Source organism: Trachypithecus francoisi, unplaced genomic scaffold, assembly GCF_009764315.1.
Source record: "Trachypithecus francoisi isolate TF-2019V2 unplaced genomic scaffold, Tfra_2.0 Lachesis_group9, whole genome shotgun sequence".
Taxonomy (NCBI): Eukaryota; Metazoa; Chordata; class Mammalia; order Primates; family Cercopithecidae; genus Trachypithecus; species Trachypithecus francoisi.
Genome location: NW_022681474.1, coordinates 37696208 through 37709819, shown reverse-complemented (window position 1 = coordinate 37709819; position 13612 = coordinate 37696208). Strand labels below are relative to the sequence as shown.

Genomic DNA, 13612 nt, shown 5'->3' with positions numbered 1-13612 from the left:
ATGAATATCTAGCATTTTCAAGCTTGTTTTAGGCTAGGGTAGGAGAAGGATTCTAGTATTGGAAGAGGAACACCTTAGTGATTTTTTTAGCTCACTTTGAGGTATGTGAGCTCCAGAGAGGTTGAGAAACTTGTCTAGGGCCACAAAACTAGTGAAGGAAAAAGCTGAGAAGATTCTAGTCTATATCTTCTGCCTTCTAGACCAGTGGTCTCTCTCTTATACAAAGGTGCTTTGCTGATACAGTCATGTAAGTTGCTTTCAGTCCTTTTTTTCATTGTTGAAGTTGTTTGCCAATCATATTATAAACCTGTACTCACTTTTGTTATGGAAATTTTGATTGTAGTTTAAGCATGCTTGTAATTTTAGGGAAATCATTTTATGACTGAATATGAATGATTTTTAAACATAAAACACTTAAAGTAAAGCACATGTATGTATGAAACTTTTTTTTTATTGTTATTATACTTTAAGTTCTAGGGTACATGTGCACAACGTGCAGGTTTGTTACATATGTATACATGTGCCATGTTGGTGTGCTGCACCCATTAACTTATCATTTACATTAGGTTTGTCTACTAATGCTATCCCTCCCCCCTCCCCCCACCCCACGAAAGTCCCCAGTGTGTGATATTCCCCAATCCTGTGTCCAGGTGTTCTCATTGTTCAGTTCCCACCTATGAGTGAGACCATGCAGTGTTTGGTTTTTTGACCTGGCGATAGTTTGCTCAGAATGATAGTTTCCAACTTCATCCATGCCCCTACAAAAGACATGAACTCATTCTTTTTTATGGCTGCATAGTATTCCATGGTGTATATGTGCCACATTTTCTTAATCCAGTCTATCATTGATGGACATTTGGGTTGGTTCCAAGTCTTTGCTATTGTGAATAGTGCCACAGTAAACATACATGTGCATGTGTCTTTATAGCAGCATGATTTATAATCCTTTGGGTATATACCCGGTAATGGGATTGCTGGATTAAATGGTGTTTCTAGTTCTAGATCCTTGAGGAATCACCACACTGTCTTCCACAGTGGTTGAACTAGTTTACAGTCCCACCAACAGTGTAAAAGTGTTCCTGTTTCTCCACATCCTTTCCAGCACCTGTGGTTTCCTGACTTTAATGACTACCATTCTAACTGGTGTGAGATGGTATCTCATTGTAGTTTTGATTTGCATTTCTCTGATGGCCAGTGATGATGAGCATTTTTTCATGTGTCTGTTGGCTCCATAAATGTCTTCTTTTAAGAAATGTCTGTTCATATTCTTCGCCCACTTTTTGATGGGGTTGTTTGATTTTTTCTTGTAAATTTGTTAAGTTCTTTGTAGATTCTGGGTATTAGCCCTTTGTCAGATGAGTAGATTGCAAAAATGTTCTCCCATTCTGTAGGTTGTCTGTTCACTCTGATGGCAGTTTCTTTTGCTGTGCAGAAACTCTTTAGTTTAATTAGATCCCATTTCTCAATTTTGGCTTTTGTTGCCATTGCTTTTGGTGTTTTAGACATGAAGTCCTTGCCCATGCCTATGTCCTGAATAATACTGCCTAGGTATTCTTCTAGGGTTTTTATGGTTTTAGGTCTGACATTTAAGTCTTTAATCCATCTTGAATTAATTTTTGTCTAAGGTGTAAGGAAGGGATCCAGTTTCAGCTTTCCACATATGGCTAGCCAGTTTTCCCAGCAGCATTTATTAAATAGGGAATCCTTTCCCCATTTCTTGTTTTTGTCAGGTTTGTCAAAGATCAGACAGTTGTAGATGTTTGGTATTATTTCTGAGGCCTGTGTTCTGTTCCATTGGTCTATATCTCTGTTTTGGTACCAGTACCATGCTGTTTTGGTTACTGTAGCCTTGTAGTAGCCTTTAAAGTCAGGTAACGTGATGCCTCCAGCTTTGTTCTTTTGGCTTAGGATTATCTTGGCCATGCAGGCTCTTTTTTGGTTCCATATGAACTTTAAAGTAGCTTTTTCCAGTTCTGTGAAGAAAGCCATTGGTAGCTTGATGGGGATGGCATTGAATCTATAGATTACCTTGGGCAGTATGGCCATTTTCACGATATTGATTCTTCCTATCCATGAGCATGGAATGTTCTTCCATTTGTTTGTTTTCTCTTTTATTTCGTTGAGCAGTGGTTTGTAATTCTTCTTGAAGAGGTCCTTCACGTCCTTTATAAGTTGGATTCCTAGGTATTTTATTCTCTTTGAAGCAATTGTGAATGGGAGTTCACTCATGATTTGGCTCTCTGTTTGTCTGTTATTGGTGGATAGGAATGCTTGTGATTTTTGCACATGGATTTTGTATCCTGAGACTTTTGCTGAAGTTGCTTATCAACTTGAGATTTTGGGCTGAGACGATAGGGTATTCTAAAGATACAATCATGTCATCTGCAAACAGGGACAATTTGACTTCCTCTTTTCCTAATTGAATACCCTTTATTTTTTTCTCCTGCCTGATTGCCCTGGCCAGCACTTCCAACACTATGTTGAATAGGAGTGGTAAGAGAGGGCGTCCCTGTCTTGTGCCAGTTTTCAAAGGGAATGCTTCCAGTTTTTGCCCATTCAGTATGATATTGACTGTGGGTTTGTCGTAAATAGCTCTTATTATTTTGAGATATGTCCCATCAATACCTAATTTATTGAGAGTTTTTAGCATGAAGGGCTGTTGAATTTTGTCAAAGGCCTTTTTTGCATCTATTGAGATAATCATGTGGTTTTTGTCTTTGGTTCTGTTTATATGATGGATTACGTTTATTGATTTACATATGTTGAACCAGCCTTGCATCCCAGGGATGAAGCCCACTCGATCGTGGTGGATAAGCTTTTGATGTGCTGCTGGATTTGGTTTGCCAGTATTGTATTGAGGATTTTTGCATGGATGTTCATCAGGGATATTGGTCTAAAATTCTCTTTTTTAGTTGTGTGTCTGCCAGGCTTTGGTATCAAGATGATGCTGGCCTCATAAAATTAGTTAGGGAGGATTCCCTCTTTTTCTATTGACTGGAATAGTTTCAGAAGGAATGATACCAGCTCCTCTTTGTACCTCTGTTAGAATTTGGCTGTGAATCCATCTGGTCCTGGACTTTTTTTGGTTAGTAGGCTCTTAATTATTGCCTGAATTTCAGAGCCTGCTATTGGTCTATTCAGGGATTCAGCTTCTTCCTGGTATAGCCTTGGGAGGGTGTATGTGTCTAGGAATTTATCCATTTCTTCTAGATTTTCTGGTTTATTTGCATAGAGGTGTTTATAGTATTCTCTGATGGTAGTTTGTATTTCTGTGGGATCGGTGGTGATATCCCCTTTATCATTTTTTATTGCATCTGTTTGATTCTTCTCTCTTTTCTTCGTTAGTCTCGTATGCAACTTATTTTATGTAACAATTACCACCTTAAGCTGGAACTAAAACCAGTAGGTAGAAGTTAACAGAATGCAGAGTGTTAGATTTTGGAAGAACTTTAAGATGGAAGTGAAATAGGCTACCCTGTGAGGGGTGAGCTTCTTGTCACTGAAAGTCCACAGGCAGATTTTGGTTGATGTGAGTATGGATGTGTCTGTGTGTATCAAGGAAGGTGTAAAAAACTTTTTGTCTTAGATGGGAAGTTGGGCCAGTTTATCCCTCCTGATTGATCCAGTTCTCTAATTCTGTGATAGTCTTGTTGTTGATTTGTTGTTGTTTCATTTGTTTGTTCATTTTTGAGACAGGGCCTCTGCTGCTCAGGTCAGGCTAGAGTACAGTGACATGATCAAAGCTCACTGCAGCCTCGAAATGCTGGGCTCAAGTGATCCTCCTGCTTCAGCCTCCTGAGTAACTGGGACTACAGGTGTGCACCAGTATGCCCACCTAATTTTTTCATTTTTGGTAGAGATGAAGGTTTTGCTGTGTTGCCCAGGCTGGTCTTGAACTCCTGGGCTCAAGCGATCCTCCTGCCTCAGCCTCCCAAAATGGCTGGAGTTGCAGGTGTGAGCCACTGTACCCAGCTCTATGATGGTTTTTCAGCAAGAAGGTTGGAATCAAATGGGCATTAAAAAAGAATGGCAAATGTTGGAACTTCTGGTAGCGGATTGTGCTGAGAACTCTCCCCTAGAGTTTTAACCTCAAGAACACAGATCCTGATTTCTCTTTTATTATTATTATTATTTTTTGAGACAGAGTCTTGCTCTGTTGCCAGGCTGGAGTGCAGCGGCGCAATCTCGAGTCACTGCAACCTCCGCCTCCCGGGTTCAAGTGATTCTCCTGCCTCAGCCTCCTGAGTAGCTGGGACTACAGGTGTGCACCACCACGCCCAGCTAATTTTTGTATTTTTAGTAGAGACGGGGTTTCACCATGTTGGCCAGGATGGTCTCAATCTCTTGACTTTGTGATCCACCTGCCTCGACCTCCCTAAGTGCTAGGATTACAGGCATGAACCACTGCACCCAGCCCAGATCCTGATTTCTTTTGTTTGAATTCAGTTTAATGCCTGGAAGATGACAGTATTCTTGAAAATTTACCTGAAACTTAGACTTTCAACAGAGAATACATCAAAAAAAATTTCCCCCACAGATGAAATATGAAATCAGTATGTGTGTGTGTATGTATATATATATATATATATTTTTTTTTTACAGAAGAGAATCACAGAAAATGAGAATCGTCAAACGATACACAGTGAGCGTTAGTTTATCTAGTCCAATGTATTAGAAACAATGGCTTCTGTCCTGTTTAGGATTTCAGTGACAGTGGTTACATCAAAGGAAACTTAATTTCTTGAGATATGAAGGCTCATAAAAATTCTTTATACTTGAATATTTGCTACAAGTAGAATAATTTTAGCTTTCTATTAAAACCACTATAGGTATATTTGTTAGTTCTCTGCTTACAGCCCTAGCTTGGAAACTAGTAGAGGATGGATGCTAAGGCTTACTGGTAGAAGAAAATGTTGGAGTAAAAATATATGTGAGTGGGAGGAGCTATTGACCCATAAAAGTGTTATCTTGAAAAGCTGCTGAAAGATGGGGCTTGTTCTCGTCTCCTCAGTTGTTTGCCCCTACAAGTGCTGGCGTACTGCTGTATTCAATGTGTATAATTCTAAATACAGTTTCAGTTGTCTAAAAAGCAGTTGAATCACCTTTTGTTTTGAAATGGTATTGATTGCATGTTTAAATGATAATATTTTGGAGATACTGAATTAATTGTGTGTGTGTGTGTGTGTGTGTGTTTTCTGTGGTGAAAACACTTATTTTACAACAGTAATCTTTATTTTCGGTCAACATTCAGACATACAAGAAATGTGTTGTTACAATTAAAATATTTTTAAAAAGTAGTGGAGCATCATCTTCATCCCATTCCTCTTAAGCCCTGACTTGAATACCCAAAGAAACTTCTTGAATTGTTCTGGGCTGGGCGCACACCTGTAATTCCAGTACTTTGGGAGGCCAAGGCAGGGGGATCACTTGAGGCCAGGAATTTGATACCAGCCTGGGCAACATAGCAAGACCCCCATCTCTACAAAAGTAAGAAATTAGCTGGGCACACGCATGTAGTGCTAGCTACTCAGGAGCCTGAGACAGGAGGATTGCTTGAGCTCAGGAATTGAAGGTTACTGCGAGCTATGTTTGTGCCACTGCACTCCAACCTTAACAACAGAGTGAGACCCTATCTGTAAAAAATAAAAAATAGGGGAAAACTATTGAGTTATTTCATAGCTTTGTATTTTAAATTGTTTTATCTTTTAATTTTGATATAATTTTAGGCTTGCAAATAGTACAAATAATTCGTATATACCCTGTACTCACATTCTCCAAATGTTAACTTCCTACATAAGCACAATACAACAATCAAAATCAGCAAATAACATTGATATAGTACTGTTACCCAACCTATGGACTTTATTTCAGTTTCACCGGTTGTCTCAATGATGTCCTTTTTCTGGTTCAGGATCAAATCCAGAATGCAGTGTTGTATTTATTGCCATGTCTCTTAAGTCTCCTTTAATCTGAATTAGTTCCTCAGTCTTTGTTGTTCATGCCCTTGATGCTTTTGAAGAACACTGTCAGTTATTTTGTAAAATATTTCTTAATTTGGGTTTGTCTGATATTTTCTCATGGTTAAATCCAGGTCATGCCTTTTTGGCAAGAGTACCACGGAAATGATTTTGTGCCCCCAGTGCATCATATCAGGAGACACTTATTGTTGACTTATTCCATTACTGGTGATAATTAAGTTTGATCATTTAAGTTGGTGCCTGCAAAGTTTCTCTGCTATAATGTTATAAGCTATGCAAATATCCTGTTTCTTTATACTTTTGCCACCTAATTTTAGCACCCATTGGTGATTCTTGCCTGAAACAGTTACTACCATAGTATTTACCAAATGGCAATTTTTTATTTTCATGTAGACTTATTTCATGTGTAATAATCAGGGTCCATATAGGAGATTAAGAGATATTACTAAAATTATATAGCTGGTTTGAAATCTCACTGGGCACTCATGTTCTACTTCACTAAAGCCATTTTATATTCTTCTGTTTTTAAATCAAACATTGTTGCTCATCTCACACTGTTCAGGGATCAATCTCCTTTTTTCTTCCTATTCTACCGAAAAGGAAACCATAAGAAGATTGTGACTTTAATTTCACAAGTTTGGCCATCTTGTCTCCTGGAAGTTTGGTGTCTGGCTATCTGTTGGCAGGAGAAAAATCTGTCCTGAAGGGGGATAGGTCTTTCCTGTCTGTTCCAGAATGAGCCCTGGTAATAAAATGCTCATATCCTTGCCCTAAAACCCAAACACTGGCCTTCTTACTTAAGACTGATGTCTGGGGAAGTCTTTAAGTTTCCTTATTAGAAATTTTCTGGAAATGCTGACTCAGATTTTATGCCTTTTATTTTCAGCCTGCTGCAATGAGTCAGGGCACTCAAGGAACTATCCGACCAGCTGCCAACTTCGATGCTATGAGAGATGCAGAAATTCTTCGTAAGGCAATGAAGGGTTTTGGTAAGGAAAACAAATTTTTGTCTTTGTTAATAAGTTAAAGTGATCAATTCTAAAGTAAAAATAAACCTTATCTCATAAACCAAGTTTATGTGTCAGCCTGGGTGCACGTACCTGAATTTAATCTGATGTCTAGTTCCTTGTAAGCATTCTCAGAGATGACCTCAGGCTGGGTGTGGTGGCTCACACCAATAGTCCCAGCACTTTAGGAGGCTGAGGTGGGCGGATCACCTGAGTTCAAGACCAGCCTGGCCAACCTGGCGAAACTCCATCTGTACTAAAAATAAAAAATAAAATAGCTGGGTGTGGTGGTGCATGCCTGTAATCCCAGCTTTACGGGAAGCTGAGGTAGGAGAATTGCTTGAACCTGGGAGTTGGAGATTGCAGTCAGCCTAGATCACACCATTGTGCTCCAGTCTGGGTGACAAACTCTGTCTCAAAAAAAAAAAAAAAAAAGAGATGACCTGAAGCAGCACCTAGCACATTCTTTGTCCTTATTTAAACATGTGTGGTTCTTCCAGGGACAGACGAACAGGCAATTGTGGACGTGGTGGCCAACCGTTCCAATGATCAGAGGCAAAAAATTAAAGCAGCATTTAAGACCTCTTATGGCAAGGTATGTTTTTCTTTCCTGGAGTGAGCACCAGCAGTGGCCGGTAGACTCTGCATTCATGTCAGATTGGATACTATATTTTGATTAGTACCTGGGGTGCAAAAAAGGGACAACTAGATTTCAGAGACCTCAAGAGTACTGTATTCCCTCTATATTTCTCTGGTTTTTTTTGAGATGAAGTCTCACCGCAGTGTCCAGGTTGGAGTGCAATGGTGTGATCCCAGCTCTCTGCAGTCTTTGCTTCCCAAGTTCAAGCAATTCTCCTGCGTCAGCCTCCTGAGTAGCTGGGACTACAGGTGCACGCCACCATGCCTGGCTAATTTTTGTATTTTTAGTAGAGACGGAGTTTCACCATGTTGGCCAGGCTGCTCTCAAATTCCTGACCTCAAGTGATCCGCCTGCCTAGGCCTCCCAAAGTGCTGGGTTTTGAGCACTTTGTGCCCTGCCTATTTCTCTTAAAAGGCTTTTTCATTCTAGAGTAGTCCTTGATCTCATAATCATACCTTACTCCGGTCACACATGTGATAGATATTCAGTAGAAAGTAGATCACGACTACAATCATGATCAAGAGGATGGTTCTTAATCTTCTGCTTGTTACAGTGGGATTCAAGGCTTATTACATAGCCCTTGTTTATTCTTGGTCTTGTGCTTCTCTCCCTTTCTCTAAACATGTCCTATATTAAAATTATATGGGCTGAGCGTGGTGGCTTATGCCTGTAATCCCAGCACTTTGGGAGACCAAGGCAGGAGAATTTCTTGAGGCCAGCTGTTCGAGACCAGCCTGGGCAACATAGGGAGACTTCATTTCCAACAACAATGACACCAAATTATATTAGCTGGGTGTGATGGCATATGTCTGTAGTTCCAGCTACTTGGGAGGCTGAGGTGGAAGGATTGCACTTGAGCCCAGGAAGTCAGGCTGTAGTGAGCTGTGATTGTGTTACTGCACTGTAGCCTACATCACAGAACAAGACCCTATATCAAAAAAAAATAATATGGAAATGTTTGCCATTCTGTGTACACACCATGATCTTTTATGCTTCTGTGTTGGGTACATGCCATTCTCCTGGCCTTGAATACCTTTTCTTGTTTCCATGGCCAACTTCTTTAAGATTTGGCTTAAATATCAGCTACTCTGTGAAGTTTCTTTCATTAGTCTGGACAGAATTTAGCTTCTTCTTAATACTGTAGTCCCACAGCACTTTGTAAAACCTCTGTTATTACTAATCTCATGGCCCACCCCCAAAAACTGAGCTCCCATAGGACAAACCATGGTCATAGTCATCTTTGTATTACAGTACCAAGTGTATAATGGCAAGTAGCCACTTAATATTTGTTGAATGGATTATCAGTTTCTAAATCCAACAAGATTCTATGGCTAAAAAATGCCACTATTCCTCAGATATAGTGGGAAAACATAGATAGCACACTGCTTTGCATTATTGATTTATTGATTGATTTATTGTTTTTTTTACTTTTTTTGAGACAGAGTCTCAAAAGGCTGGAGTGCAATGGCACGATCTCCGGTCACTGCAGCCTCCACTTCCCAGGCAAAAGCAATTTTCGTGCCTCAGCCTCTCGAGAAGCTGGAATTATAGGTGTCTGCCACCACGCCCAGCTAATTTTTGTACTTTTAGTAGAGACGGGATTTTGCCGTGTTGGCAAGTGCGATCTCAAACTCCTGGCCTCATGTGATCTGCCCGCCTTGGCCTCCCAAAGTGCTGGGGTTACAGGCCTGCACCACCACTCCCGACCTGCTTTGTCATTTAGATAGGAATCCTAAAAATGTCCTAATGTTCTCTGCATCTAGTTTATGTTTCTCAGAATGGCATAGTGGTCCATTGATTAGTCCCACCTTGCTTATTCTATTCTGCCTTTCCCTGTCTGCCCAGCCCAGTGACTGTTTATGCAACACAAACCCTAGATCTCCTTAAGCTTCAACATCAGACTCACTTTTCTCACAAAGGTATTTGCCATGTTACGAATTTTTTATCTAGTCTGTACAATGCTATCTCGAGTTTTCTTATATATTGCTTTAGAGTTAAAACTAACAATCTGATTTCCGTACCACTAGCCACCTCTTAACTTCCTAATTAGTAAAATACTGTTCTAGCCTGCTGTAGAGTCATCTTTGATTCCATGTTTTTCTTTATCAGTCAGAGAGTATTCTGTATGCTTTGTCCTAGCAATTGGTTATTTACTAGTTTTTATTGATCTGATCTATAAAGTGGCCCTTTAAAATGTTTCTTTTGTCTACTTTGTTTCTTCTCATTTCTACTGTTACCACTCAAGTCCAAGACTTTATTACCTCTTAACTAAATATTCCAGTAGCCTAAATGTTTTCATCTATAGCTTCTTTGTCACCATCATCCATTCTGAATATTGTTGCTACATCAGTGCCATTTTCTTGCATGAAAAGTTTCCAATGGTTCCTCCCAGCAAACAGAATCAAGTCCACATTCTTTAGCTTGGCATTCGATGTAATAATCCAAGATTTAGTTACAACTTTGTTTTAACTCATCCATTATGAAAACCTTCCTCTGTAACAAAACCAGTTGTCGGCCGGGCGCGGTGGCTCAAGCCTGTAATCCCAGCACTTTGGGAGGCCGAGTCGGGTGGATCACGAGGTCAGGAGATCGAGACCATCCTGGCTAACACGGTGAAACCCCGTCTCTACTAAAAAATACAAAAAACTAGCCGGTCGAGGTGGTGGGCGCCTGTAGTCCCAGCTGCTCGGGAGGCTGAGGCAGGAGAATGGCGTGAACCCGGGAGGCGGAGCTTGCAGTGAGCCGAGATCCGGCCACAGCACTCCAGCCTGGGCGACAGAGCGAGACTCCGTCTCAAAAAAAAAAAAAAAAAAAAAAAAACCAGTTGTCTTATTGTTCCATTGAACAAGCTTTGCTCATTCTTGCCTCTATACGCGTGATTCTCAACCTTAACTGAACATCGTAATTTCCTTTAAAACTTAAAAATACACAGTCTCTGTGTCTTAGTCCTGGACGTCAGTGTTTTTGTTTGTTTGTTTGTTTGTTTGTTTTAAAGCTCCACAGATGAATGTAATGAAGAGTCAAGGCTGGGAACCCCTTCTGTGTTCCTTGGTGGTGTCCCTTCTTACCTGAAATACCTTTCTCCTTCCTCTTTGCTTGCTAATTTTTACATTCTTCTCTGAGCTCTCTAGCTGACTTTGACCTTTTTCTGTTTCAACTTTCTCTGTTACTTATTTCTATGCTACTTACCCAGTGCTAGAGTACAGGTTACTTTATTATTATTATTATTTTTTTAGATGTGTATCTTTCCAAATAAGAACAAGATCGGCTGGGCACAGTGGCTCATGCATGTAATTCCAGCACTTTGGGAGGCCAAGGCGGGTGGATCAATTGGGGTCAGGCGTTCAAGACCAGCCTGGCCAACGTGGTGAAAGCCCATCTCCACTAAAAATACAAAAATTAGCTGGGCGTGGTGGGATGTGCCTGTAGTCCCAGCTACTCGGGGCTGAGGCAGGAGAATCGCTTGAACCCAGGAGGCGGAGGTTGCAGTGAGCCGAGATCACATCACTGCATTCCAGCCTAGGTGACAGAGCGAGGCTCTGTCTCAAAAAAATAACAACGAAAAAAACAAATAAGAACAAGATCATCATGGTTTCTACTTCTTCATAGAACCAAGAACAGTTTCTTTTACTAAGCAAATATCTGTTTATCATTTTGTTAGTTTGAATAATTCTTTTTTTCATATATCCCTTGTTTTTGTACCTTGTAGAGTGGAATAAGAATTTATTAAATGTTTATTGATAGAATGAATAAAATAGATCTGCTTGTACACACATTACACTCAAGTGACAAAATTTGGAGAACACATATACTTAGCTTGTATTTGTAATTAAATAGGATTTAATCAAAGATCTCAAATCAGAGTTAAGTGGAAATATGGAAGAACTGATTCTGGCCCTCTTCATGCCTCCTACGTATTACGATGCCTGGAGCTTACGGAAAGCAATGCAGGTACTATATGTCATTTGTTGTGAGTATTTTGTCCTGTTTCATATGTAAGACCGTACAAATTATGGCAGTTCTGAATTTACAGTGGTAATTAAAGCAATTCTTTATTTCCCGTCATCCATCTGAATATATAGTTTTTAGTTCTAGAGAACAAAGTAATATTTGATGAAGCAGTAAGATTTAATTACTTGCAGAAATTTCATTTTTATTTGTATAATCCTCCCTTCATTTCATGTAGGGAGCAGGAACTCAGGAACGTGTATTGATTGAGATTTTGTGCACAAGAACAAATCAGGAAATCCGAGAAATTGTCAGATGTTATCAGTCAGAATTTGGACGAGACCTTGAAAAGGACATTAGGTCAGATACATCAGGACATTTTGAGCGTTTACTTGTGTCCATGTGCCAGGTGAGTACAGTATGAATGCTTGTGTGTTGATAGAGGAAACATACTTTAAAAGTCTTTTGCCAGTGAGCATTGTTTACTCCTTTTAATATTTAGCAACCTTACAATATTGCCATCTTTCAGAGGGACAACACAGAAACCAGTGTACAGATTTCTTTGTAGTTACTATTGAGATTTATTCCTGTAAATCTGGCTTTTGTAAGGAATTAGAGATTTAACCTCTAAGGTTGTATGGAATCAGAAACCAATACAAGGCTCTGTGGCTGGGATGGGGATGAAAGTATACATTTGAGCTTATCACTATCCTGCCCCATTATGCCGTACCATCAAGTGAAGACGTTTAGGACTGCCATAGAGGTGCTACAGGAAGTGAGGACTCTGTGAGGAGACCCAGAAATGCAGAAAAATGTTTTAGAGTTCCCAGTAATAACTGTGATTAGCACCTTCCTTATTTTGATTCCCCAGATGTGCTGGAGAATTGACAGAAAATACTCCAACATATTTGGAATGGCATTAGAAACACACTTAGGGCCAGACATGGTGCCTCCTGCCTGTAATTCCAGTACTTTTGGAGGCCAAGGCAGGAGAATTGCTTGAGGCCAGGAGTTTGAGGCCAGCTTGGGCACCATAGCAAGAAACCATCTCTACAAAATTTTTTTTTTTTTTTTTTTTTTTTTGAGATGGAGTCTGGCTCTGTCGCCCAGGCTGGGGTGCAGTGGCCAGATCTCAGCTCACTGCAAGCTCCGCCTCCTGGATTTACACCATTCTCCTGCCTCAGCCTCCCGAGTAGCTGGAACTACACGCGCCCACCACCCCGCCTGGCTAGTTTTTTGTATTTTTTAGTAGAGACAGGGTTTCACCGTGTTAACCAGGATGGTCTCGATCTCCTGACCTCGTGATCCGCCCGTCTCGGCCTCCGAAAGTGCTGGGATTACAGGCTTGAGCCACTGTGCCCAGCCTACAAAAAAGATTTTAAAAAATTAGCCAGGCATGGTGGTATGTGCCTGTAGTGCCAGCTATTCAGGAAGCTGAGTGGGAGGATCACTTGAGCCCAGGAGATTGAGGCTGCAGTGAACTGTGATCGCACCACTGCATTCCAGTCTGGACAATAGGGTGAGATCCTGCCCTCAAAAAAGAAAAAAGAAAAGAAAAGAAGCACACTTAGAATGAGATGAGGGTGTATTTGAAAGAGATTATGTAAATGACTAGCATGCTGATTCAATATCAAGAGTTACTGGCTATTGTGCTAGTGCACAAGATTGGACCATCTGGAGGGATCTAAAGGAGAGGAGGGGCTCTTAAGAGCCAAGGGAGGGGCCAGGCTCAGTGGCTCACGCCTGTAACCCCAGCACTTTGGGAGGCTGAGGCGGGTGGATCACCTGAGGTCAGGAGTTTGAGACCAGCCTGACCCATATGGTGAAACTCCATCTCTACTAAATACAAAAAGTTAGCCAGGAGTGGCGGCACGCACCTGTAATCCCAGCTACCTGGGAGGCTGAGGCAGGAGAATCGCTTGAACCCAGGAGGTGAAGGTTGCAGTGAGCTGAGATTCTGCCATTGCACTCCAGCCTGGTTAACAAGAGCAAAACTCCATCTAAAAAAATAAAAAGGGAGGTAGGTGTGGAAAGGATAG

General features: G+C 40.7%; 1 protein-coding gene across 2 annotated transcripts in view; it reads left to right on the top strand.

The window, feature by feature from the left end:
• Positions 1 to 13612, top strand: part of ANXA7 (annexin A7) — a 41220-nt gene that overhangs the window by 20780 nt on the left and 6828 nt on the right. For both annotated transcript variants that reach the window (XM_033209612.1, XM_033209610.1), the window contains 4 exons: positions 6865 to 6967; positions 7486 to 7580; positions 11463 to 11576; positions 11812 to 11982. In XM_033209612.1, coding sequence (XP_033065503.1) covers positions 6865 to 6967; positions 7486 to 7580; positions 11463 to 11576; positions 11812 to 11982 — 483 coding nt within the window. The remainder of the gene's footprint in view (positions 1 to 6864; positions 6968 to 7485; positions 7581 to 11462; positions 11577 to 11811; positions 11983 to 13612) is intronic.